The sequence below is a fragment of the Danio aesculapii genome, chromosome 9 (assembly GCF_903798145.1).
Source record: "Danio aesculapii chromosome 9, fDanAes4.1, whole genome shotgun sequence".
Classification (NCBI taxonomy): Eukaryota; Metazoa; Chordata; class Actinopteri; order Cypriniformes; family Danionidae; genus Danio; species Danio aesculapii.
Window position 1 is genome coordinate 10,369,218 of NC_079443.1, and position 27,966 is coordinate 10,397,183.

General features: G+C 34.2%; 1 protein-coding gene across 1 annotated transcript in view; it reads left to right on the top strand.

Moving 5' to 3' along the window:
• col4a2 (collagen, type IV, alpha 2) overlaps window positions 1–27,966 on the top strand; it is a 159,036-nt gene that overhangs the window by 44,309 nt on the left and 86,761 nt on the right. The window contains exon 4 of the mRNA XM_056464756.1: window positions 13,324–13,404. Within this exon, the coding sequence (XP_056320731.1) occupies window positions 13,324–13,404 (81 nt within the window). The remainder of the gene's footprint in view (window positions 1–13,323; window positions 13,405–27,966) is intronic.

A 27,966-nucleotide genomic window follows, 5' to 3' on the forward strand; every position in this document is an offset into this window, starting at 1 on the left:
AGAATTTGTCCTCTTCTGTGGTTTGTAATGTAATGGGCAGCACAAATGTCTTGTTAATCCCCGGGCTGTTGATGTTGCCATCCACTCTGCAGATCTCTCGCACGCCCCCATACTGAATGTAACTCCAAACCAAGATTTTTCCTTCACCAAACTTGACGGATTTATGTGAGAATTTTGAGTCCATGCAAGTTTCTATAGGTCTTGTAGTATTTATGGTGATTGGGATGCAGCTCAACAGTTGATTCATTTGAAAAATTGACCTTCTGACACTTTTCCAAATGATCAACAAGAAGTCAAGTTATTATTTGTCGCTCTTACAACTGGGATCAGTGGTACGACTTTTGTGAGTTCAAGCGGAATGAACTGCCAACTTATCCAGCATATACGATTGAAGTCAGAATTATTAGCCCCCTGTTAATTTTTTTCCCCAATTTCTGTTTAACAGAGTGAAGATTTTTTTTCAACACATTTCTAAACATAATAGTTTTAATAACTCATTTCTAATAACTGATTTATTTTATCTTTGCCATGATGACAGTACAATATGTATTCATGTAAGCATTTAAGTCAAAATGGCATTCTAAAATTCAGCGTGTTACATTTAATTAAAATGTAAACCACATTGTCTTTATGTATATAATTAACAAATATAAACATGTCCTTCTCAAAGTTTTTAATAGTCAATAGAAACAAGCACAGGGTCATTCATTACATCATTATTTATATCAAGTGTTCAATTTCAGCTATTAACAGAATTAGCTTCCTGACACATTGATTGCATGTAATTTGGACATAATTGCTGAATGATCCTCACAAATGAATGCAGATATAGTTTCAGGCCAGTCTGAAGTCAGAGCTCTGGAATGAGACATAGACTTCCCTCTGTCTCTCATTTAATGAGCTTTATAATGCCTTTCGAATGAATGAGCCATATTGAACTCTACATGACAACAACACCCAAAATCTCTTTGAAATATGTCTGACAGTTTAAACGAAATCTCTCCAGTTCATAGCATGCTGTACAGTATTTATTAAGAGCACTTTCAGTTTGATGCATGTTGATTTAAAACAATCAATTTCTCTGTTTGTTCTAAGAGAATTAAGGGGAATATTTTAGGTGAGCAAGCTTGACCAAGACTATAATGTTTCTATGCACATTAATATGAGCTTAATATTCATAGACAGACTTAATTTCTCATTAGCATGGCCAGACAGAATCTGCATGCTATTTGTTTTTTGCTGTTTCCGTGCATCATTTTGTGAAAAATTAAAATAAAATCTGCATATTTATATTGAATGATTTTGGAGAGTGTAGGAGCTGAAAACCTAACCTAAAAAATAACTTTTATTTAAGGTTTACTGTCAAAATCAAGTTAGAAGCACTTGTTTGGCGAACAACGCTACAGCAGGTCCCTCATATAATATATCCACTAAAATACAGAAAATATTTTACTTTACAAATTGTATTGTACATACATAATATAAAGATTTGCTTGTTATTTAATAGTATTACTGAAATTATTAACCCCCCTTTTTAGTTTTTTCCTCAATTTCTGTTTAACAGAGAGAAGATTTTTACAACACATTTCTAAACATAATAGTTTTAACTTATTTCTAATAACTGATTTATTTTATCTTTGTCATGATGACAGTAAATAATATTTGACTAGATATTTTTCAAGACACTTCTATACAGCTTAAAGTGGGTTTACTAGGTTAATTAGGTTAACTAGGCAGGATAGGGTAATTAGGCAAGTTATTGTATAATGATAGTTTGTTCTGTAAACAGTTGAAAAACATAGCCTAAAAGGGGCTAGTAATTTTGTCCTTGAAATGGTTTTTAAAAAATGAAAAGCTGCATTTATATAGCCAAAATAAAACAAATAAGACTTTCTCCAGAAGAATAAATATTATCTGACATACGGTGAAAATTTCCTTTCTCTGTTAAACATCATTTGGTAAATGTTTAAAAAATCAAAAAAAAAAAAATCAAATGGGGGCAAATTATTCTGACTTCAACTGTATATATATATATATATATATATATATATATATATATATATATATAAACTACTAAATTAAAAATCTCATATCATGATACAAGTCTTCTCATATCTTGATAACGATTTATGTCACCATATAGTATAATTTCTGTAAATTCCATCAATTAATAGTTTATATATTGACCACATGTAAGTATTTACTCATTCATATGTGATCATATGCATCACTTTCAACTGAATATTCAACTTCAGGGCAAATGTTTTATAAATACATAAATGAATATTATTTTAATTAAATACAAACAAAATATAAAAATAAATAAAATAAAACACTTTAAAAAATGTATTGATTGAGGTTGTTTCAGGTAAAACATTATAAAATAAAATAAAATTTAATCACTGTATTTATTAAATTATTTTAGAAATATTACCATAAACAATGTATTTTGATGAAATGATAGACGTTTTATTTTAACCTTATCATATTGTTATATTGCACAGCCCTATTTTACACACATTTACATAAGTAAACTAACAGATTGAATGATTGCCTCAATTTTGTGGAAATCCGCATATTTCTGCAGGCACAGATTCCGTGTGGGCCTACTCATTAATCTACGTCTCTGTTGTCTTATTTCATTGTTGTTGTAGTGGTCAGTGTTGCCTGAGACATTTTAGGCATGTGTAGAAACAAATGTGTGTCTGTTTTTGTTCTCTATATTTTTTGTCTGATATTTGTTTTTATTTAAGACGAAGCCAGAGTTTTTCTGAAAGCTTTCTGACCTTTGGTGAGGGATGAGCAGACAGCACATTGACCAAATGCTTTCTGTCATGTGGCTTTTGGTTTTGCCCTGAGTGCATGTAGACATCTGAACATGGAAAACCCTTTTTATTTGTTAAAACATGAACAGCAATGTGTAAGGTATCTAATGCATGCATTTTATATTCTAAAAGAGTGTTTCTTGCAGTGATTTTACAAAAAACCATTTTAGGTTTTTGAACAACTTTCAGGATTTTTTTATATATATATTCACGTTTTTCTTCATGCAAAGAGCATTTTAATATTTAAAAGAACTATAAAGACTGTAAAGGTCTCAGATAACAATTGCTGAGACTGAACACAGGTTATCAATTGTGTGTGCAACTGTGTGCAACTTTATTTATTTATTTTTTTTCTGACGCAGTTTGTGATGCATTTTTGAAACAGGAGACGAGCCCCTAGTCTAGTGCACCACCTGGCTTGAGAAACCCGTTCTCAAAGACTTATTACTTGGGTAGCACACATTTTCTGAATGAATTCAAATTGCAAGATTATTCTAGACTAAAAAAATGTATATGTGCCCACCTATAATATATATATATATATATATATATATATATATATATATTCAATTCACCTTTATTTGTATAGTGCTTATACAATGTAGATTGTGTCAAAGCAGCTTCACATAAAAGGTCATAGTAAATAGGAACAGTGTAGTTCAGTTTGTAGTGTTTAAGTTCAGTTCAGTTTAGCTCAGTTCAGTGTGGTTTAAAAATAACTACTGAGAGTCCAAACACTGAAGAGCAAATCCAACAATGCGCAGCTCTACAGATCCCGAACCATGCAAGCCAGTGGCGACAGCGGAGAGGGAAAAAAACTTCACTAATTGGCAAAAGTAAAGAAAAAAACCTTGAGAGAAACCAGACTCAGTTGGGCACGACCATATAACTTCTCCGCTGGCCAAATGTCTTGTGCAGAGCTGCAGTCTTAGCGGCGGAGGCTGGAAGCTGGCCTTAGCGAAGACTCGTCTGTCCCTGGAGCGTCACAGGAATCAGTCTCTCGTGCTCCACTCCTCCATGACCACCAGAGTAGCTGCTCAGGATACAGCCTTGTCCAGGATATGGAAACCTTGGGATCATCTCGTCGTTGGTCTTGGATCGAATCAGTGACTCTGCATAGTCTAAGAGCCTCGGGAAGAGTATACCCAGGTGGAATTGGAGACTAAAGAGAATAATTAGCATAGCTGCTGTTCATAGTGTATATAAACAAGATGCAGAACCTGTGTGAAAACCCATGGTGCACTGAGTGTATGCTTTACTAAACAGATAGGTCTTTAATCTAGTTTTGAATTGGGAGAGTGTGTCTGAGCCTCCGACGTTATCAGGAAGGCTATTCCAGAGTTTAGGAGCTATAAATGAGAAGGCTCGACCTCCTTTACACGACTTAGCTATTCTAGGTACTACCAGAAGCCCTGAGTTTTGAGATCTTAAAGAGCGAGTTGGATTGTAGCGAGACAGAAGATTGGTTAGATAAACAGGAGCTAGATTATTTAAAGCTTTGTAGGTAAGAAGCAATATTTGAAATTCAATACGAAACTTAACAGGCAGCCAGTGTAAGGAGGATAAAATTGGGGTAATGTGATCAAATTTTCTTGACCTGGTAAGAACTCTGGCAGCTGCATTTTGTACTAATTGAAGTTTGTTAATAGAGGATGCTGGGCAGCCAATAAACAGTGCATTACAGTAGTCCAGCCAAGAAGTCATAAAAGCATGGACTAGCTTTTCTGCATCTGAAATGGATAGCATGCTACGTAACTGAAAGAAAGCAGTTTTTGTGACATGGGATATATGATTTTTAAAAGTAATCATATATATATATATATATATATATATATATATATATATATATATATATATATATATATATATATATATATATATATATATATATATGTATATATATATATATATATATATATATATATATAAACGCCCATAATGATGCTCTAAACGGGGTTGAGTTACAACTTCTTTAGAGAAGAACCCCATCATTTCTTTGTGCAAATTATATTGTTTTCCACAAACACGCATTAAAATAAAATCCAATATTAGTTTTGGTAAAAACATGCACTCGCTTTCCATATTAACTGAAATATATGTTTGCTTTACTAATATATCGAGAAGTTTAACATTACATATTCTATTCTAAAACTTAAAATTTTACAAACGCTAACACACTTCTAATCCCATATATAAATCATATATACAAATAAATAAATAAATAAATAAATAAATAATGAGGCTTTTTATTATAAAATTTTATTTAATATTTATTATTTATTAGGAAATTTTTAAAACCCTCTTTTAATAATAATACTAATAATAAAGATGATGCTTATTATTATTATTATTATTATTATTATTATTATTATTATTATTATTATTATTATTATTAAGAATATTTTTTTTTTTGAAAAGTCTACTTTTACAATTTGACGTGCAAACCACAGCAGAAAGTTCTAACCAACAGGCTCATGTCATTTACAGTACAGATACTTCATAAATAATCTACTATAAATTAAAATAATTAACGTATGCTATGTTTTTTGTTTTCACAAGCTTTGGAGACGCAACATAAATTCCGCTTTTAAATAATAGGTCACCTATAGCTTTCGCCATGAGGCCGTGTTCAAAATGATATCACTGTTTTCAAAGTGCACTGCGAAAGGAGGACAATTGTAAACATGAAGATCGCTAAAACTGAACTGTAAAACTATTTTGAAAGCAAATTACACCTAAGAGAGATGACTTTAATGCTTTTTTATTTTTAATAATTCCAACTTTGAATGTTAGAATGTTCTAAATGAATAGGGCAAACCTGTAGGTTGGATAAGTGGGAATAGAACACAGCCAGAGATGTAGCTTCAAGTGCACAGGTTTGCGACGCAGTTTGCGAATGTTCATTGGAGCGATGGATTTGGGAAATGGCAAATCAACGAACTAGGGTTATAACCACGGAACTTGCGACCTTAGTTAGCTAACAAAGGTTTTGGGAAACGCAACCTAGTGCGTGTTTACATTGAAAAACAATAGAAAGTAGCTCGTTCGAGAGGACAAATACATTATGTATGAACAGTCCCTTATGGGTGCATAAATGGGTGCAAATGCTGTTTAAACCTGTACAGGAAGTGAAAATGCCAACTGGAAAAAAAATTAGAACAAACAAGCCAAAAAAAAACAGTTTCATGTGTACATTTGTACATAAGAATACATGTTTGTATTTCTGTATGAAGCCTTTCTCTCAGTTCAAATCTTATTCTGGAATTAAATAACCAGATACTAGTAGAGCAAACTGCTATGAGCAAGCTTTCTGCATTATGATTCAGAATTGAATTAATTACCCTTTGATTTCCTGTGGCTTGATTAGGAAAACCTCCACGCTTTTTTCACAGTTGTGTCGGTGTGGACAAATGCAGATCAGCTGATCATTGTTTCAGACTTGTTGGAAACAGTTTTGTTCCAGGTAGCAGTGGAAAAGGTCATTTTCATAGGGAAAGCGTGGGGTGGAACAGGATAGAACACAATACTCCTCTCATCATCTGCTCTAACCATCAACTATTTAGCAATAAACTCAAACTGGCCAGTCTTGCACTTATTGTTTGGGTCTGCCATGACGTTTGTGCTGCTCGGTTCATCATCTTTCCCACCTTCTTTTAGACAATGCTTCCCTATGGAGTCACCACAGGCATTGTTTCAGAAAACACACCGTAAATAGCAGTTCCACACCTGTACTGTATTTGGCGGTCATTGGTTTACTTTTTAACTTTAAACTTTAATAAGGACACGCATTCAATTCAATTCACATTTATTTGTATAGCGCTTTTGCAATGTAGATTGTGTCAAAGCAGCTTTACATAGAAGATTATAGTAAATTGAAACAGTGTGGTTCAGTTTTCAGTGTTTAAGTTCAGTTCAGTTGAGCTCAGTTCAGTGTGGTTTAATAATCACTACTGAGAGTCCAAACACTGAAGAGCAAATCCAACGGTGCGCAGCTCTACAGATCCCGAACCATGCAAGCTAGTGGCGACAGAGGCGAGGAAAAAACTTCACCAATTGGCGAAAGTGAAGAATTAAAAAACCTCGAGAGAAACCAGGCTCAGTTGGGCACGACCATTTTAATTTCTCCACTGGCTAAACGTCTTGTGCAGAGCTGCAGTCAAGGCGCCGGAGGCAGGAAGCTGGACCACAGCAAAGACTCGTCTGTCCCTGGAGCATCACAGGAATCAGTCTCATGCTGATCCACTCCTCCATGACCACCACAGCAGCTACTCAGGATGCGGTCTGGTCCAGGATAAGGAAATCTTGGGATCATCTCGTCGCTGGTCTTGGATCGAGTCAGTGGCGCTGCATAGTCTAAGGGCCTTGGGATGAGTATCCCCAGGTGGAACTAGAGAATAAAGAGAATAATTAATAAAGCTATAATATAATAATAATATAAATAAAGCTTCTTACCTATAATAAAGCTTTATAGGTAAGAAGCAATATTTTAAATTCAATACGAAACTTAACAAGCAGCCAGTGTAAGAAGGATAAAATTGGGGTGATGTGATCATATTTTCTAGACCTTGTAAGAACTCTGGCAGCTGCATTTGTACTAGCTGAAGATTATTAAAAGAGGATGTTGGGCAGCCAGCAAATAGAGCATTACAGTAATCCAGCCTAGAAGTCATAAAAGCATGGACTAGCTTTTCTGCATCTGAGATGGATAGCATGCTTCGTAACTTAGCGATATTTCTCAGATGAAAGAAAGCAGTTTTTGTGACATGGGATATATGATTTTTAAAAGTTAAATTGCAGTCTAATATGACACCCAGATCTTTCATAGTAGAGCTAACGCTAACTTTGTATCCCTCTAATTGTAGGTCGAGTTGTGAGATCTGCTGTGTACAGGATTTAGGCCCAATAAGTAATAATTCTGTTTTGTCTGAGTTTAAGAGAAGAAAATTGTTGGTCATCCAGTCTTTAACATCTTTAATACAATCAGTTAGCTTAGACAGTTCAGACAACTCATCACGGTTTATCATGGTTCAAGCAACACAAACAGCAAACAGACTATACACACATACAAATAATAGTTTAAAAAAACTGACAGAATAAAACAGATTCCTTCATTCATTCATTTTACTTCGGCTTAGTCCCTTATTTATCAGGGGTCGCTACAGTGGAATGAACCGGCAACTGTTTCAACATATGTTTTACAAAGTGGATGCCCTTCCAATCGCGACCCAGTACTGGGAAACACCCATGTACTCTCACATTCACACACACTCATACACTAAGGCCAATTTAGCTCATCCAATTTACTTATAGTGCATGTCTTTGGACTGGGGGGGGTGGGGGACCGGAGCACCCAGAGGTGTGTAGGTTTGTTACATGTATACATATGACTACATGTAGCTACATAAAAGTTTGTTACTTCTTTTTTCTTTCTTTCTTTCTTTCTTTCTTTCTTTCTTTCTTTCTTTCTTTCTTTCTTTCTTTCTTTCTTCTTTTGAATACAAAGATAGGTATACTAAATAATGTTGTGCAAAAGACAGCAATTGACGTCCATAGTATTTTTTTCTCAAACTCTTGATATCAATGGCAGCTTTTTTAACATTCTACAGAGCATCGTGTTTTGTGAAGAAACAGAAGAAATAAATTCATAAGTTTTTCAAGTTCAAGTTTAGAAGCCTTTTACTCTGAGTAAATGCAGAGGAAACTATGCTTGAATGAAACTATGTCATAAATAAATAAATAAATAAATAAATAAATAAATAAATAAATAAATAAATAAATAAATAAATAAATAAATAAATAATTTTATTAATTAATTTTTTTTTTTTAATTTATTGACTTATTGACTAATTGATTTATTGATTTTGATTTGTGAATTTGATTTTATTTTTGTTGTCATATGCATGTCCTCTTTTATCTCAGGCATTTTCTTTACAACCTAGTTTAAATCATTTTATTTATATAAAGAAAAACTAAATGCCATAATTCATATTTTTATTTCAATATGTAATAGGTCTCACCAGCATTACATAAAAAGCATTTAAAACAATTGGAATGGTAAATTTGTTGTTGTTATTTATTTATTACACTACCTTCTTAATGCTTTTCAAGGCAAACCATACAGTGCTCAGCATACAGATATGGCCACTGAGAATGCGCTAGTGATCTAAAGTGGTGTCCCACGTTACTACGATATTGCACGAAACAGCACAACATTGTCTAACACAAGAAATACATGGCCAGCAGGGGGCCACTCAAAATATGAGTTTAAAAGATAGATTTGTGAGGGGTGTACTTATATACAAGAACACCCCTCACAAATCTATCTTTTAAACTCATATTTTAACAGGAAGCTATACAAAATGTTATATTTGTGCATATACATTAGATTAGTCAGTACTGAAGCCAAATCTGGCGCTTATCTAACAAAATAACTAAAGTTATATGTTAGAAAAATATTAAATACAAATTGGAAAAATCAAGAGAAGCAAAAAAATGTAACATTTTTATCGAAACTTTGTAGGTTGTAATTATTTATGCAATATTTTGCTTTAATTTAATTGTATTATCTTTCCAAAAAGTGTAAAATAAAATTTTATTTTGATAAATATATTTGTTTAATAAATCTGTTTTGTTTAAATGCACTAGCCTATATTCACAGAGAAATGGATAAAAAATATTCTTTTTCAAAATGGGCTGTACTCAGTTATGCTAAGCACTGTATATGTTTGCTTTATTTATATTGATTACAATATACATTTAGGTGGTTAATTTCACTGTGGCGACACCTGATAAACCAGGGACTAACCCGAAGGAAAATGAATGAATGAATGAATGAATGAATGAATGAATGAATGAATGAATGATAATATACATTTAATTCAGTAAAATTCTTAAAACCTTGTAATAACCCCAAGTAACATTCCATGTTTTTTTACTATTGCCATATATAGGGTTAACATTTTACATTTTTAATAAATATATCCTGAATATTTGAGAAGGATTTGCAATTGTATTATTTTCAATATTTTCTTCTTTTTGAGGGCCACAGATCTGTCTGAGCTTTTCATTTACAATCATAGAATTGTTTGAGACTCTGAATGTGATCTTTGTCTGTGGTTTGTCCAGCGTCTCATGTCAGGCGAACAAGACAGAATGTCTCTCAAACACTTTGTCGCACAGCAAGAAAATAGCAGTCAGTTGTGTCTTGGACTTAATGCACACACAGGGCTGTTTCAGTGGTTTGTGGGCATCAGTGTGTAGGTGTGAGTAGATATAATGATGTCATAGAACAGGACCCTCTGAAAAATTAGGTCCCCCTCTTTACAGTGAGGGTAATAAATAATGTATTCATTAGAGGAGTAATGTTCATTTACTGTACAGACATCTATACTGAAATCTTGTAATGTTAGTTAATGCGTGTTATATTTGCCTGAGTTGGTATTATAAGTTTAAAGTGTATAGTCTAACTCAACTCATGCTTTTCATGACATTAAAGTTTTAAATGTATTTCTGATTGATGGTGTTTCTTTAATTGTGTTCTCCAGATCTCATAATAATACATTTGTTTGAGTTTTTAAGTGATAAATGCTTACTTGAGCTTATTTTATAGCAGCTAATATACTGTATTTTTCATGAATAGATCATGCGCACAGATAAAACAAGAAGCTAAATTGGATTGATTTTTATTTTTATTGTATTTGTGTCATCACATGCATCTCATATTTAATCTCAAGCCTTTTCGCTGATGTTTCACCCAGTTTAGTTCATTTTAATACAAAAATTAATGAATATTTTTAGAACACATTTACTTATTTATATACTTTTCTTATTTAATATACTTATACATGAGGTTCATGACATAAATAAATTAAACATAATGACAAATATCATTAGTAGTAATAATAATAATAATAAAATTATACATGCATATATATATATATATATATATATATATATATATATATATATATATATATATATATATATATATATATATATATATATATATATATATATATATATATATATATATAGTTGAAGTCAGAATTATTAGCTCCCCTTTGATTTATTTATTTATTTTTTTTCCTTTTTTAAATATTTCCCAAATGATGTTTAGCAGAGCAAGGAAATTTTCACAGTATGCCTGATAATATTTTTTCTTCTGGAAAAAGTATTATTTGTTTTATTTTGGCTAGAATAAAAGCAGATTTAAATTTTTCGATAGTCTACAGAACAAACCATCGTTTTACAATAACTTGCCTAATTATTCTACCCTAGTTCACTTAATTAACCTAGTTAAGCCTTTAAATGTCACTTTAAGCTGTATAGAAGTGTCTTGAAAAATATCTAGTCAAATATTATTTACTGTCATCATGTCAAAGCTCAAAAATAAATCAGTTATTAGAAATAAGATATTAAAACTAATATGTATAGAATTGTGTTGAAACAATCTTCTCTCCATTAAACAGAAATTGGGGGAAAAATAAAAAGGGGGGCTAATAATTCAGACTTCAACTGTATATATTTATTTATCAAATCATTATTACTATTACTATTACTACTACTATGTTTATTTAGGTACAAGGCAGGTTACAATATATACAATTACATTTTTACAAAAATATACCCTTTATGTTGAATGATGGTTCAATATTATTTCAGAAATTCATTTATTATATACTGTATATGGAATATTTGTATTATATGAAAAATATAGAATATATATATATATATATATAGTTGAAGTCAGAATTATTAGCCACCCTTTGAATTTCTTTCTTTTTTAAATATTTCCGAAATTATGTTTAACAGAGCAGGGAAATTTTCACAGGATGTCTAATAATAATTTTTTGTTTGTTTGTTTTATTTCAGCTAGAATAAAGGCAGTTTCATTTTTTTTTAAATGTCAAAATTAATAGCCCATTTAAGCTATATGTTTTTTTCAATAGTCTACAGAACAAACCATCATTATACAATAACCTACCTAATAACCTTAACCTGCATAGTTAACCTAGTTAAGCCTTTAAGTGTCTCTTAAAGCTGTGTAGAAGTGTTTTGAAAAATATCTAGTAAAATATTATTTACTGTCATCATGTCAAAGATCAAATAAATCAGTTATTACAAATGAGTTATTAAAACTATTATGTTTAGAAATGTGATGAAAATCTTCTGTCCGTTAAACAGAAATTAGGGGAAAAATAAACAGGGGGGCTAATAATTCTGACTTCAACTGTATATATACAGTGTTGGGCACGCACATTGCTTCAAAAGAGTAATTAGTTATAGTTACTAGTTACTTCTCACAAACAGTAACTAAGTAACTATATAAATAGTAATTGCCAGGGAAAGTAACTATTGCATTACTTTAAAAAAAATCTAATTTGTCAGATGACTATAAAATTTAAAATAAAACATTGTACACCAATCTACACTATTTTAATGTTGTGGTGGGACAATGTGAGAGACAACCTTAAAATTCAACATATCATTATAAATAGAATCATTACTATGGTTGCATAATAAAACACAATAGACGGTTTAGAACGTTAAGGGAAAAGTAGTGTTTATATTTCCAGTTTGCAAAAGCTAACTTTGAACTTGTTGGATTTGCCATCGTTCTGACTCTGGGTCATTGGTGAGTTCAACTGACTGTGTGTTTGCTTGTGTGTGAACACCCACACTACTCTGCCTCTGATTGGCAAACGATGGTAATATTCTCTATCTAAGCCAATCATCACGTTCTCAGTTACACCACGTTCACAGACACACCAATCATCATCACTGGTTGGTTATGTGTCTCGCCCCAGCCCCAAACACACACACACACACCCCAGAGAAAGAGAGGTCCTAAAGCTGAAAGAGTCACTGCTCGCATGAAAACCGCTTCAATGTTCTCAATTATACTATAGTAAAATGCATTTTATTGTCAGTAACAGAGAAAACAGTAATTCATTTGATTACTTGTTACTGAAAAAAGAATCACCGTTAGTAATGCAGTTTATTTATAGCGCTGTTATTCCCATAGATATAGATATATTCCATATTTGCACATTTTATTTTCAATAGAAGTTATTTTAAACTTTAAAATTAATACTGTTTGAATTTAGTATGCTTTCTCTTTTTGTCTGTTTATATAAAATCGGACCAAAACAGACTCTCATGAATCCCTTATAAATTCTCATGGCTATTTTTAAAAATGATCTCGCCCTCTAAATAAATAAAGCATGGTTTGTTGAGTGGCATGGTCTGAGGATGCCCAGCTGCAGAGTCATGAGAGTGTCTGGGACAGGATGGGGATTCACATCAAGATGCCACATTAGAAAAACCCACAGCACAGTGTCAGGCTTCTTGTCTGGTTTTTGAAATGCTAAATAAGCTGCAAATCAAATTTACAGTGACATTTCACATGGTTTAACATCTGATGCCACTTTTAGCCCAGCAATCTCAACATGTGCCATCTTAACATTGGCCTAATTCTTCTTTTTTCTGTCTTTCTCAGGGAGTGAAGAAGAGCACTGGACCATGTGGAGGGAGAGACTGCAGTGGAGGGTGTCAGTGTTACCCTGAGAAGGGCTCAAGGGTGAGTCTGGTTTAATCTTCTTGCACAAACCCAGTAGCTGCATCCCAAATCACATACATTTTAGCTGATACTACATTTGATTTTTGACTTTTTCTTGGTGACCTCTAAAAACTTATGTTCAATGTAGTATGAACGAGTGAAAGAGGGTTACGTTTGGTATCAGTATATTTAACTAAAGTGCACTTTTTATTATTTAATTTAATTTAATTTAATTTAATTTAATTTAATTTAATTTAATTTTATTTTATTTTATTTTATTTTATTTTATTTTATTTTATTTTATTTTTACATTGTAAAATCTAAGTGCTTTAGCAACAATCTATAACATGTTTGATAGTTTACACTGATACCGATACCAGTATTGGGTATCGGGTCCATACTTGGTTAAAATACTCATACTTGTATTGGACATGAAAGGCAGATACCACGCACCGATACCACTCAACACTAATTCACTGCATAGATGTGATTTGTTGTCCTACCTGACTTCAATGCCTTAATGTATTAATTAGCCTAATGTATTATAGCCTATATTAATACCTTAGTCCTTATAAGCAATCCGTTTATAAAATACATTATTAACTAATCTTTAGGCTACGGAAGAATAAACCGAATATGAAATATGATCCTTGCATAATGATCACAGCTAAACAAGCTAGCACTCATTTTATATATAAACTATAAATAAAAAAATGAAAGAAATTTTAAGTAATGAAATATTATGTAAGAAATCTAAAGACTACAGGCTAAATAAAAACTCATCAGAACTGAACATCACTGAGATCACAGCATGCGTGTCAGTTTTCAGCTTCTGTAAAGATCAGACAGCCTATACAGATCACACAATCTCAATAAACACCATGTAAATGTATACATATTTCGATAAGTATCGTTAATGGAATATTTATAATGATATGATCTTGCTTTTGGTACGTTCTCTATCTCACTCTCTCTCACTCAGCGGCAGTTGACGCGCTGATACACACTACACAGCACTCGCAAGAGGACAAGTGCTTAAGTCCACGGGACTGTTTTACTTGTTGCGATTTGCGTGTTGTTCCTTTTTTAAAATGCCTTTTATTTTTAAGATCTCTCAAGTTAATATTGGTTATCGGTTAACATAATCTCCCTCAGAGATATTGGAGTTCAATAACGTGGTGCGCAGTATGACTTGACCCGTGCCTGCCTGTAAGCTTACACAATGCATCAGGCCTACAGCTCTGGTGTGCTATGAATTGCATGTTTTAAATGACAGCGAGACATGCTACATTTAGTTTTCATTGTAAAATATACATTATAACCCAGCACACAGTAAAATAATATTTTTTGAATGGCTTGCCTGTTGCCGGCGTATATAACCGTTAAGCTGGCTGAGCAAATTCTTATTAGTATTAAAACACATTAATACAAACTAGCCACCCTTTGATTTTTTTTAATTTCCTTAAATTTTTTATCAAACGAAAAATGCAATGAATTGTTTATTTTGGTTTTCTTTTTATTAGAATTAATATAATTATAAAGCGACACTACTTCTACATAACATTGGCTCTGATTGCGTTTATACAGATTTCCTACAGATAGACTTTTGGCTCAAAGACATTTATGCCTGTTAATTTCAGTGCTGTATTTTGATAGATTTCACAAAGGCTTCAGCTATTCTGTCAGCTGGTACCAGCCTCCGTTTTGCGACTTGACTTGTGTGGCGTCTGGATGACAGCCAAAGCGAGATAAGATCAGACGTCAGATTCAATGAGTGGCCACACGTCACAGTTACTTTACTGCAATTTTTTAATATTGGCTCATCTAAATTACCTTTTCATTCGATTAAAGGCCGAAATATGGCCAGACAGACAAAGAAACTTTCGGTTTTGGAAGAGGGCGCATAATAAAATAAACGCATAATAATCAAGTGCAAAAAAGAAGAGCTGAACTTGGCAAAAAGTGGTTACTGCGGTTGCCGCGATGGTTGCTTTGTTTCTCAGCAGTTGGCTTGTCAATGGCGCAGCATTGCTAAATCACTTCTGTTTTAATAAAAATAAGATTATTTATTAATAAACATTGTGAGATGATGGTCGCGTGATTTTTAAAATGAGAGTATGCGTTGTGTAGGCTATTTATGGCTATTGATCTTATCTACCCTCGACCCACCAACAGTTAAACATCAAGTATAGCTGACTTTTTGATTACCTAACCTGCGGATCAAAGGCAGGAACCGTGAATATGAAAGAATTGCACATAACAGTGTTTTATGCGTCCCCAATATGCAATGAGAGTGACTCTATAAGGTAACGTACACTGCACACACTTTGTGTGTGAAGTCGTGAATGCATGTAAGTGCAAGGGTAACTCATCCTTTAAATGTCCATGCTTAATCGTTAACAGATAAGGTCTATGGATTTGCAGGGTTATCAACAATGTGTGTATATTTTTAGCTTGGAACAGCCCTCTGTTAAAGATTTTTGTGTTCATCCTTGCTGCAGGCAAAAAAAAAAAAAAAAACGAACAAATAAACTTTCTAACTGAAATTCTAACTGAATAATACAAAGCTTAGTATTTTTAATTCTGCAAGAGTTACAGTTCATTAAAAAGTAAGTTGTTACAGTTCAGATCAATGTTTTTTCGCCTATTTGTTTAGTTTTGAGGCAAATAGTCCTGTAATAAATGAGATATTGTATGTCTAGGTAGTTGTTATTTGCAGATTAAAGTCCTTCAGTCTTAAACAACAGAATTCCACTTTGCGTCTTACTTTATTTTGTGAGAACAACCCCCTAGATCAGGGATGGGCAAACTCGATCCTGGAGGGCCGGTGTCCCTGCATAGTTTTGCACCAACCCTAATCAAACACACCTGCTTGTAGCTTTCTAGTGATCTTGAAGACACTAATTAGGGTGTTCAGGTGTGTTTGATTAGTGTTGGAGCAAAACTCTGCAGGGACACCGGCCCTCGAGGATCGAGTTTGCCCATGCCTGCCCTAGATGTACATTATCCCATACTTAAAGTTGTAATAATTACATATAGTTCCTTGTTCACAACTTATGAGATACAGAGTTTAAATGTGCAGGCACTAAGTAAAAAATGGAAAAACACAAAGATTTATGAAAAAAATGATAGAGTGCATTGTCAGTAAGTGCTACCTATCCAGCATACATAGATTTGCGAAAACCAATTGATCATTTCACATTTGGTGTGAAATCATCATTTTTTAAAGATTCACTTTAATTTATTGCATCGTTCTCAATGTAAACGTGTATTAAGAACTTCTTGCTGCTTAAATTGGATTCAATTTAAAAAACAGAATTTTTGTGTCTGACATGTTTTTGTGTTTACCAAATCTGTGAGCTCTCGTCATGTGCGTGAAACTCCTTTGGGAGGGCGGAGGAGAGAGGAAATACATTCCTGAGCAAACATCAGGATATGAATGGAATTATGAGGGCGAGTATGACGAGATGTCAGTTCAGCTGTCTTTTTTTCCTGCACTGTACAGGAGCAGGAAAGGGGCTTTGATTGTTCTGTTGAAACATATAAGCAGCGCCAAGGCTGCTGAGGGTAAAGTTCACTCATTCCAAAAGACGCTTTTCCTTTTCTTAAACAACTGAAAACACAAAAGGGAAGGAATCAGAGACAAACACTCCCTGTTTGCATTTCTGACACACTTGACACAAAACAGAAAAGTCATATTTCTGTTGATTCTGACGTTCTGTTGTATTTAAGTCACTTGTGACTCATAGTTTCAGTGCACAACAGGATTTACTTTGTTCCACCAAATCACATCTCTATTATACATATACAAAACTGGCGCCATTGTGGCATTGAACAGCCGGCGTTTGAAGTTAGCAGAATGGGAAAATACATCTGTAATTTATTTAGTTATAGTTTGTATTTGTCATAATGTGTAACCAAAGTATGAAACTAGCAACTTATGGATGATTAAACCCTGAATAATACTATGTGAAAAAAGAAAACAGTCTAGGCTAACAAATTCAAAAAGCCCTTTACTAAAACAGTTTACTGTACATTTGTATTTCCGAAAACCATCGATACTCAAATAAAATTTCAGATTCTTCAGATTCAGATTCTGAATCCATAGTTTCAACAAACATTTGCAAACAGCTGCATGATTTACAAAATTACAAATGTAACAAAGTTACATTTCCAAAGTTTGGGAAGACAAAACAATGTATGTTAATACTATAAATATGAAGAGTTTATCTGGAATTTTCTTCTACAATGAACATTTTTCTCAGCCTCTTATTTTTGTTCAGTTAAAAGTGATGAAAATAACGTATTCATTGTCATAAAAGTGAAATTACTGAATCAAGACATAGGAGCCTGAGAAATATGATACTATTAGAAGAAATTTTTAGATGGCACATATAAGGTTTTTGAATCTTTTACATATTTATATTATTTATATTATAAAATATATTATTTATAAATATTATTATATTATTAAATAAATATTATATTTATGAGTTCATATATAGTTCAGATGCAAAACCCTCTAAATCCATCCGACCTCTTTTTCTATAACTAGGTTCAGAAGTTTCATTTTATAGGTAATGATAATGTTATGTAGATTTTCTTTTGTGTCCAAACCAGCTAAATCCACTTGTGCTTTTTTTGCAAAAACCTCTAAATCTACCAAGACAGTGTAATTAGTTGAAAAATCCCTAATCACCAAACATAAAACACATACATACACCACCTAAAATTAAAAACACATAAATCTGTCAAGTAAGCGGCGGTTCATTCCACTGTGGCAACTCCTGATAAACCAGGGACTAAGCAGATTAAATGAAGTCTGTCAAGTAAGTGCATCAATCAATAACATTAACATTGACATTAATTAAATCTTAACAATCTGTTGTTATTTCTGATATTTGGGATTTAGATTTAAAATGTAAACATTGCAAACATTGCAAAGCTTAAAAGATTCAAAAAATGTATTGTAAAAACATTGTGAAACATCAATATTTGTGCATTGTCCATGAATGTAAAAAGCTTATCAGACGTATAGGTAGTATGAGGTAATATAAATAATGTATAGTTTTATATATTATATTTATCTTTTAAAAAATAGCTTACATTAGCAAATAGTAACACAAGGTAGGCCTTCTGGACAAAAAGGGATGTGTCTCAGACACTTTTAGAAGCTGTCATTCATTCATCTCACCATACTCAAGGTCTTTTTTCGTCTCTTGTTTATTCTCATAGCATCCATGTGGGATGTCTGTCATGAAATGGAGTTGCCATTTAAAGTATAGTTCATGCACGTATGCAGGGAAAAAGATAGACCAAGGCAAGCAAATAAGCTAACTGTTTAATACCAAAACTTCTATTTGAATGAATATATTTATTATATAAAACGATATTATATTTTGAGCCCCAATTTCCGGGCAGCATGGTGGCTCAGTAGTTAGTACTGTCTCCTCACAGCAAGAAGGCTGCTGATTTGAGTCAGTTGGCATTTCTGTGCGTAGTTTGCATGTTCTCCCTGTTTTGGCATGGGTTTCCTCCAAGTGCTCCGGTTTTCCCCACAGTCCAAAGACATGTGGTATAAGTGAATTAAAAAAACTAAAATGTTCGTAGTGTATGAGTGCGATAGTGTATGGGTGTTTCCCAGTTACAGATTGTGGATGGAAGGGCATTTACTGTGTAAAACATATGCTGGAATAGTTTGCAGTTCATTCTGCTGTGGTTACCTCTGATAAATAAGGAACTAAGCCAAAGGAAATGTAATGAATTTGCGGTCCCCTGTTTAACAGGTCATTCAAATAGAAAGTGTTATTGTGGTTAAAAATGCAAGACGGAATGGACAAAACTCATAAAAACATGAGATTAATAAATAATAAATATTTTGAGACTTTTGAGTCATCCAAACTAGTCACCATAGAGTTTGGGGGATTGGATTCAGCATTGACCGTCAGGCCACCAGGAAATGTCCCAGTGCTCCCTATGGCCAGTTCGCCCCTGGTGCTAACCACTGAGCCACCATGGTGTCCTAACCCATATTATAACATTTAGAATTTTAAAGTCTGTATGAAACAGAAGTATTTTATCTCAGTATATTGCTATACCTCCACCTTAAACAGAATATTGAGTAGGGGATAGGGTTTTATTTTGTGCATCATTGCCTAATAGCAAACTAACGGTAAGAGAGGGTATTAATATACCGTTAAAAATATGGTAACCCTCAGGTTGACATCAATAGAAGGACCATCACTGCAAATGTGAAAGCAAATGGTCCGACTTTGATTGAAAATTACCAAAATAAACATATTTGTTTCAGTTGATTAACTCGCAAAGTATAATTATTCACCTAAATAATACCAAAGTGATCATTTTTGCCTTTATCTTGACTGAGGTTTTAACTCCTTAGCAAATTATACCACCCTAATTCCACTAACAACTCTGTAGCAACTAGCTAAAAACACTTTGGGCCCCATATACAATCCTTCAAGAATTCTTTGGCTCCTCAACATTAAGGCAGCAAACATTTCACAAGAAAGCAAATTTTCACCAATACAGAGAACTATCGAATTTCACAGTTTTGCTTCCTGTCGAGATCTGTCAGCATCTTACTTTAGCCAAACACACTTTTCTACTCTGTTAGTACTCCTCAGCTTGATGTATGTGTTCATGGATGATGTTTAGGGGGAAAAACAGCCTCACAGATGTCTGGACACAGTTCATGTCTCCCACTGGGTCCCTTGTGGTCCTCCGCTGTCCGGCCTTGACATGTGAGGCCAGCAGGAAATAAACGTGAAACTAATTTGTGTAGTAATGACCGGACCATTCGCAGCATTTAGGTTAAAAAATGTATTTTGGGGCAGATAAATTGTGGATATTTTAAATGATTGTTTCTGTGGACTAATAAAACAATCTTGAAGTGTTTATTTGTACAGGGTAAAGTAATACATATGGAGTAGATTCATGATTTTGATTTGTTTAATGCAATATTTCTATCTTTGAAAATTTTTCAGTGGAAGGATCATTCAGTAGTTCATTCATAGCAAGACTTTATCTTGTCTAGAATGTGGTTGTTTATACTGCATTCGAAATTGCATGTTTACCTACTATATAGTGCGTGAAAAGTCAAGTTGAGTCAAATAGTATGTCTGAATTCACAGTACTAAAAAAAATTAATTAGCAAGAAGTACCAGATGAGATACTTCAGGTAAGATTCTAAAGTGTGTATCAACTATACACTATACCATCCCATGAGGCACATGAAATAATTTTTGAATGGGAGTTGAGCCCCGCAACTGATGCGAGTGTGTTATATAATGACAAACATTGGATGTAGTATGTCCCAATTATATTTTTAACTGTCATGAGGTAAGTTCAATTGTGAATGTACTACCTACATGAGTATTATGTGATTTAGGATACAACTTTAATGTTTTGTTTAGCTTTCAATCCCTTTCCTTTGGCTTATTCCCTGATTGTCAGTGGTTACCACAGCCGAATGAACTGCCTATTACTCTGGCACGTTATGCCTCGTTTCCACTGAGTGGTACAGTTCAGTTCGGTACAGTACGGTATGGGTCACCTTTATCAGACTTGTGTCTCCATTGTCAGTGGTAACAATGGTACCCTTTTGGTAGGAGTGGTATATGACAGAATGTTGCAGTCGACGTCATTTGATGAAAATGTCAAAGTAAAGCAATATGGGTCGTTCACAGTACATATACAAAATAGATGCTTTATACACATAAATAGGCCTACTTGTGTATAAATGTTAATAACTAACTTTTCTATGAACAGGATTTGATTCATAATCGAAACGGCATCTTTATTCTTCACCAGCACATGTAACGTTAACATCTTGTTTAAAGTAATTCCATCATTCCGAGTTCATAATAGTCCAAAAGGTGACGATAATAATGAAACATGGCAGTTTGTTCATGTTTTAGTTTGCTGAAAAAAATCTTTTTTTTTTTGCTCATAGTTTTTTCACGCTTCACTCTTGCGTTTGTCTATTTCTGAAAGATGCCAGAAGCACTTCAATAATCATGTGCACGTTATTATCATCAGCTCAAGTTCGTTATTTCAAATATAGATGTGTGGGCAGCAAGCGCACATGACCTCTCTAGACTAGAGGAAGTGAAACCACTCGCGTTTTTTGGCGGCCTCATAAACAACAACAGGACACAGGCCAGATTCTGCTCTTCTTCTTGGCTTCGTGGCTGTTCATCAAGATGGCAGAGTAAGATGAGAGTACCCCAGTGCTGGAAAACACACATACACACTCTCATTCACACACACACACTCATACACTTTGATGGAAACTGGAGCACTGGAGGACACACACAAACACACAAACGTTTTGTTTTGTTTGGTATTCAGCACCCATTAGTAGGTACACTTGAGTAGGTAAACTTGCAGGAACAAGGCCACACTTCATACTCAAGTTTTTTTTTATCTGCAAAATAAACACTCGTTCATCTAGAATCAGCGTATGTATCTAATGGTACGATTTTTAAAGATTTAATGTTTATTGTCCAATAATTTCATCTAAGGCTGTGACTGAATGTTTCTGCTCATCATTAATGCTCAGTTAACACTTCATTAGTCAATTATATTGTTGCATTTTAACACTGTTTTAGTGTCACTTTAACACTCTGAAAAGTGGAGCCATATATGCTCTGAGGAGTGTTTATTTAACACTCATTATTTTGCTGTGAAAACGCTTTTTAAAAAGATAAACATTTCATCATTGTGTCCTACCTATCTAATAAGCAAAACGCACTATTTTTGTTTTTCTTTACTACTGATCTTTAGTGTCTCCTAGACAAAATAGCACGAATCAATACTGTTTTTGAAAGACATTGTAAAATTTTCTACTATTTTATAGTGAAGAAAATGAGGGACACAAGGATAGTAAATTGGCACTATAATACTATTCTAAACAATATACCAAATTATGGCTTTTTTAACAGCAAATGTAATGCAATACATATTATCACGTAAACGTTATATAGTGAGCTTTATATTATTTAGATTTAGATTCCAGCATTGTGTCATGCAGAAGCAGGACAACTTTTTGAGACAACATAGTCTCATTCTGAAAATGAAGCCCTTTATATTTCTGGAGATCACAAATTATATAGCCAGGAGTACGTATCGCTGTATTTCGTCTTTAAATTGAATTCTACAGGTCGGTATGACGACATACCTTTTTGTGCTACCAGCTGACCGCTTACCTCTCTGTGGACGGCTTTAATGCTGTTACCAGTTTGTTAGGTAGCTCGCCGTGTACATCTGTGGACTTGAGACACACAGGGGAGTTGACTATGATGACAGGGTTTGAGTCCGCCAAAGAACAGTTCCAAAAAGCAGGTAAGACAAAAACAGAAATAAAGTAAACATGTAAATAACAGGGTAAGAATGTGGTAAAATCTGAAATCATAGTAAAAATCAGGACTTTTTTTTAAAACTGTCGGTTGGGTTTAGGGAAGGTTAGTGGGTGGGTCAATTGGTGCTTTTAAAACACTATTGGTTGGGTTTGAGGAAAGGAGGAGGGTGGGTCAGTTGATCGGTCAGTCAGTCTGTCAGTTGATAGTGGCCTCTGGTGTATTTACACGAGTACAGCAGGTGCGAATGCCACTTGCGAGAGAGATTTGAGATCTGTAAAAGCGTACACAGTGGCCTCTGGTGTAATTTGCGAATACAAAAACTGCAAAGAAACGTAGCTCCTGGGACATATTTAGTGCTCTCCAGAAATGTATATAGTGGTACATTTTCAGAATGAATCTGGGTTGTTTTGAGATCAAGACTAGATACTTTTTTTTCATCCCATAAACCTTTAGTGTCTGCCAGCTAATATAACCTGAATCAACAGCATTGTTGATATGCATTCAGAATTATCAGTTGGAAGAATAATCATCATATACTCTTTGGTAAAGAAAATGACATCAGGATTATATGTTAACTATTTTGGATAGGAGAGGAAGTGTAACACAATGCGTGTCATCAGATAATGTCTTGGCTTTAAGCATAGTTTCTCGTGGTGGGAAACAGGCACAGTTGCTCTTGCCTGTCTTTTTCTTGGCAGTGGGTAGAAAGCGGATTCTCTATAAATGGATCCATGTTTCATGTAAATATGTTGTGCATCCTGCATCTTTTCATAGACTTCCGTGTGTCTGCGTGAGAGAGGGTGCAGTAGAGCTCCCTGCGTTTGTCTCATTGGGAAGATCCGTTGACCTGATTATTTGCTTTCAACGTCTGTTTGATCACACACTGTCTAGTGAACATTTACTAACATGATTTACTAACAAAATTTATGAATCGACTGCAACTTCATTAGAACTATCAGTTTATATATTAGAATTCCAAGTTTTTATCATCGAATTCAGTTTAAATGTTAGAAGCCAATTTAGTTCAATTCAGTTTTTGATATATTTTTAAGTCCTGGATATGTATTTTAGAATTCTTAATCTATTTCTGAATTATTATTATTATTATTATTTTATTTTTTATTTTTTTATATTATTGGATGTTCTCAGATTCCTCAGCTTCCCTCTCTCACTTTTGAGCCCAGACAAAACTCAAAAGTTTTTTTTTTTTTTTTCAGAATACCATCTTCATTTCCTCATGCCTCTGCACTGAAAGAGACTCTTCTTCTCTTGTTGTTCAGCTCAAAGGACATTTTTATTTCCTTTAAATATCACCCCTTCTATGTTCCGCTCTGCCTGTGCCCTTTCCATTTTCAGCTGTGGAGTCTTGGAAAGACTCTTTAGATTTAAAGAGCACTCATAAAGAAACAAAAGGAGCATTGTAGACAGAATGAAGCACAAGATGTAACTGGGCACACACACACACACACACACACACACAAACACACACACACACACACACACACACACAAACATTTCATTTCTTTCAGTATGGCCTGCCTGTGTAATCACATACTGTCACTTTTTAAAACTACTAGTATTCTCAACCCAGGTTCATTGTGGATACTTACCCCTGTATACGTTTCTGGAGAGCGTAAAATACGTCCCAGGAGGTACTTTTTTGCAGTTTTTGTTTTTGAAAATCCACCAGAGCCCGCTGTGTACGCTTTTTTAGTTCTCAACTACACCAGAGGCCCCTTTTGACTGACCGACCAACCAACCGACCGGCCCATCCCCTTTCCTAAACCCAACCGATAGTATTTTCAAAAGCACCGATTGATCCACACACCCGTTCCCTAAACTCAACCGATAGCGTTTTCAAAAGCAATACAGAAAAAAAAACCTCATGACCACCTGATGTTTACCACATTTTTATATCTTACCACGTTTTACCTGCTTTCTGGAACTGTTCTTCACCAGATTCAAACCCCATTGTTGCAGTCAATTCCGCTCCACCTCCCAAGTCCTCCGACAAATGCAGCAAGCCACTGGGCAAACTGGTTACATTGGAAAAGCCGTCCACATGGAGGTAAGCAGTCGACTGGTAGTGCGAAAAGAAACAGAAGCCGTCACAGCGTTATACTGGCCCATGGCGTTGGTTTTAAAGACGAAGTGCAGCCATAGGTACCTCTGGCTACTTGATTTGCACTCTCAAAATTCACAATGAGCCTGTGTTGAGTATTTGCTAGAATAAGCCTCATGATGTTCAATCTTTAAGTTCATGTTTGGTTTATTTCTAGAGCATGTTTAAGCATGGAACAAGCCTGACCATAGTGCAAACAGAATAAAATAAAATAAGAGCCACACATTGCTACATATTAAAAGCCAAACAGAAGGAGCTAAGTTGTTAAGTGGCTTACAGTATAGACAAGTAGCACGAGTTTAAATTCAGTTTGATAGTTTATTGGCAGCCTATGCAATCGTCTGAAGAGGGGAGTAACCTGATCAAACTTATTACACCCGTTCTGGAATGTAGCTGCTGCCTTTTGGACTACTTGCAAATGAGGTATTTGAAACTTCCATATATCAAATTAGAGGGAGTTAAAAAAATCCAGCCAAGACATAATAAATGCAGCTCTGAAGCTTGATTTTTGACAACATGAGTGGCACAGTTTATATTCCTAGTCAAAGGCAAGTAAATTTGCATGTCATCAGTGTAGCAGTGAAAACAGACACTATAAAGTTAACCCAGAGGATACTTTCACAGTATTATGGTATTGTGATTAATGCTCTTAAATAAGTTATTTTAAAATGCCTGGGTTAAAAAACAACAATTTTTTATCAAATATTTTCAAACAATAAACATGTCAGGCTAAAAAATTCAAATAAGTCATTGAATTCTGCAGTTTCAAAAACACAGATTTCTTTACAACTTGAAAATGCGTCTTTGGATATCTTTTCTTTGGATACAAAGTAAGCCACAACACTGTTCAGGTCTATAGCATGCTTGTATGTTGGTGTATCAGTGATTTGTTTTTCAGATGTTTTCTGAATTGTGGGCTGACCAGTAGCTTTTGATGTGGATGGTGCTTTTCTGTTAAATATATTTGTTGCCCCTAAAAACTAAATAAAATAATTGCAAAAAACATGTTAAAAAAAGTGTAGCAGAAAGTTTTGGTGCATTTAAAACCTTGGTACCTATCATACACCCGGTGCAATAAGGTGCAAAACATGTTTGCTGCAATGTGTTGCTATTTTCAGACTAGTGCAACCCTAATTTCCTGTTTTGCGCCACGATGTTTAAATAGCAAATCCATTTGCGGCGCTTTGTGGACTATTTTGAGGAACTAAAACAACTGCAATTGACCAGCTGAAAGCAGGTCTAAAGTCCAGTGAAGAGCGCGTTAGTTGTGCGCCTTAAACGCTTAAAAATTGCTTAATACACACAGGATGTACAGCAATACACAAATATCTTTACAAATGAAAAGTAATTAAAGGATTAAAATATTACCAAAATTATTACTTTCTACATAAATATAAAAACCACTGCCTCCATGCCTTCTTCACCTCGGGGGGCTTAATTTATTTTTTTTTAACAAGCTTAGATTTGTCCACCTGTCAGGTTTTGGACCATACGGGGCATAGGACGTGTGTTTGGATATAACTCAGTTTTTTGACCACACTTCGTTATTATTGTTTATTTATGCGTTTGCTGGAAATTAGAACTGAATTTAGAAATAGTTTTGAGACAAATCTTTGCGCTTAACAAAAACAATTAAATATGTATAATAATGGATGTCTTAATGCGTACAACACAGTTTCCTTATCCACGAAAGAGAAAAATAGAAAGTAAAGAGGCCGAATGGAGGAGGCTCGTTCTTTATCCTCGCGCTGCAGATGGTCTTTAACTGTTTTCTCGCTAGTGAAGCATTCAGTTTTTCCACTTACAAAGTCCACCATGTAAGTAGCAAATGCGCCATGGCTAGGCATGGGCCGGCATAAGATTCTGACGATATGAGAACGTTGGATAAAAATATCAAATAAAAAAAAAAAAGTAAATGAAAAAACTTACACATACCTTACAGTATTGAAGAAAATTTTGATGGGTTTAAAACCTTGACTTTTCCTCATTGCGGTATACCTTGAAAACGGTAATCGTTTCATGCCTAGCCTTGCATGTTACATTGCCTAAAGATTAGATAAAAAAGATTAAAACCAATTCAAAACACTCCCTTCACCCTCAGAACATTGGATGCCAATTGAGAATCTTGTGATTGACAGTATTAACTTTTCCAGCATAAGTCCAGCATAACTAATAACAGGTACACCTGAGACAGTTGTCATATGTGTAACAGTGAAAAGGGACACCATGACAAAGAGCCCAGAGAAAGGAGATAAATAATAGAATAGGAGCTAAGACAGAACCCTGAGGAACCTTGCATGTTAAGTTGCCTAAAGATTAGAGAAAGCTTCCAATATTCACAGAGAAACTCATATTTGTGTTTTGAAAAAATACCTTTTTCAAATTCAATAAATTTCCTTGCTGAGGTGTGACCAAAATATTTAAAAACTTTGCTTATTAGTTAAGAGGCATCAAGAGAGGGCTTCTTGAAAACTGGAGCGACTATGGTCATTTCCAGGTCTTTCAGAACAGACTCGGATTTCAGGCAGTTGTTTAACTATGAAACAAGCCCCAGGCCACCAGAATCATTTATTTGCCTCCGGTACTGTATCGAGAGCGTTTGATATCAAGGCGAAAAGAGAAGGGATAGGTTTGGTTTCACTTCTTTGTACTGATTATAAAGATACAAGTTTGAAGACTGTCCAAGAAGCTGTTTGATTCAATCCTTACTTCAAGTATCTCAAGAAGTCCTCATCAAGTGAAAAAGAAAGTTTTTGAAAGGAAATTTTAAAAAGATTTAGAGCAGTTTTTGGGAGTGCTGTGAAACTTTTCTATAAGATTAGAAAAACCAACACAATCGCATGGCAATTCGTAACCTTTTGATTTAGTGGCTAATTCTTAAGTATTCGAACAATCTTATTAATACTATGTAGTATGATTTTCTCATCCCCCAATGATGGTTGGGTTTTAGGGGTGGGGTTGGGTACCACACCTCCTTTTTAAATCGTATGTTTTCGTTTGACTGAATTAGCCAACGCGTCAAAACGTAAAATACTTAGGTTTACTCGTGAAATCAGGTTGGAACAACAAGAGGCCTTGGTT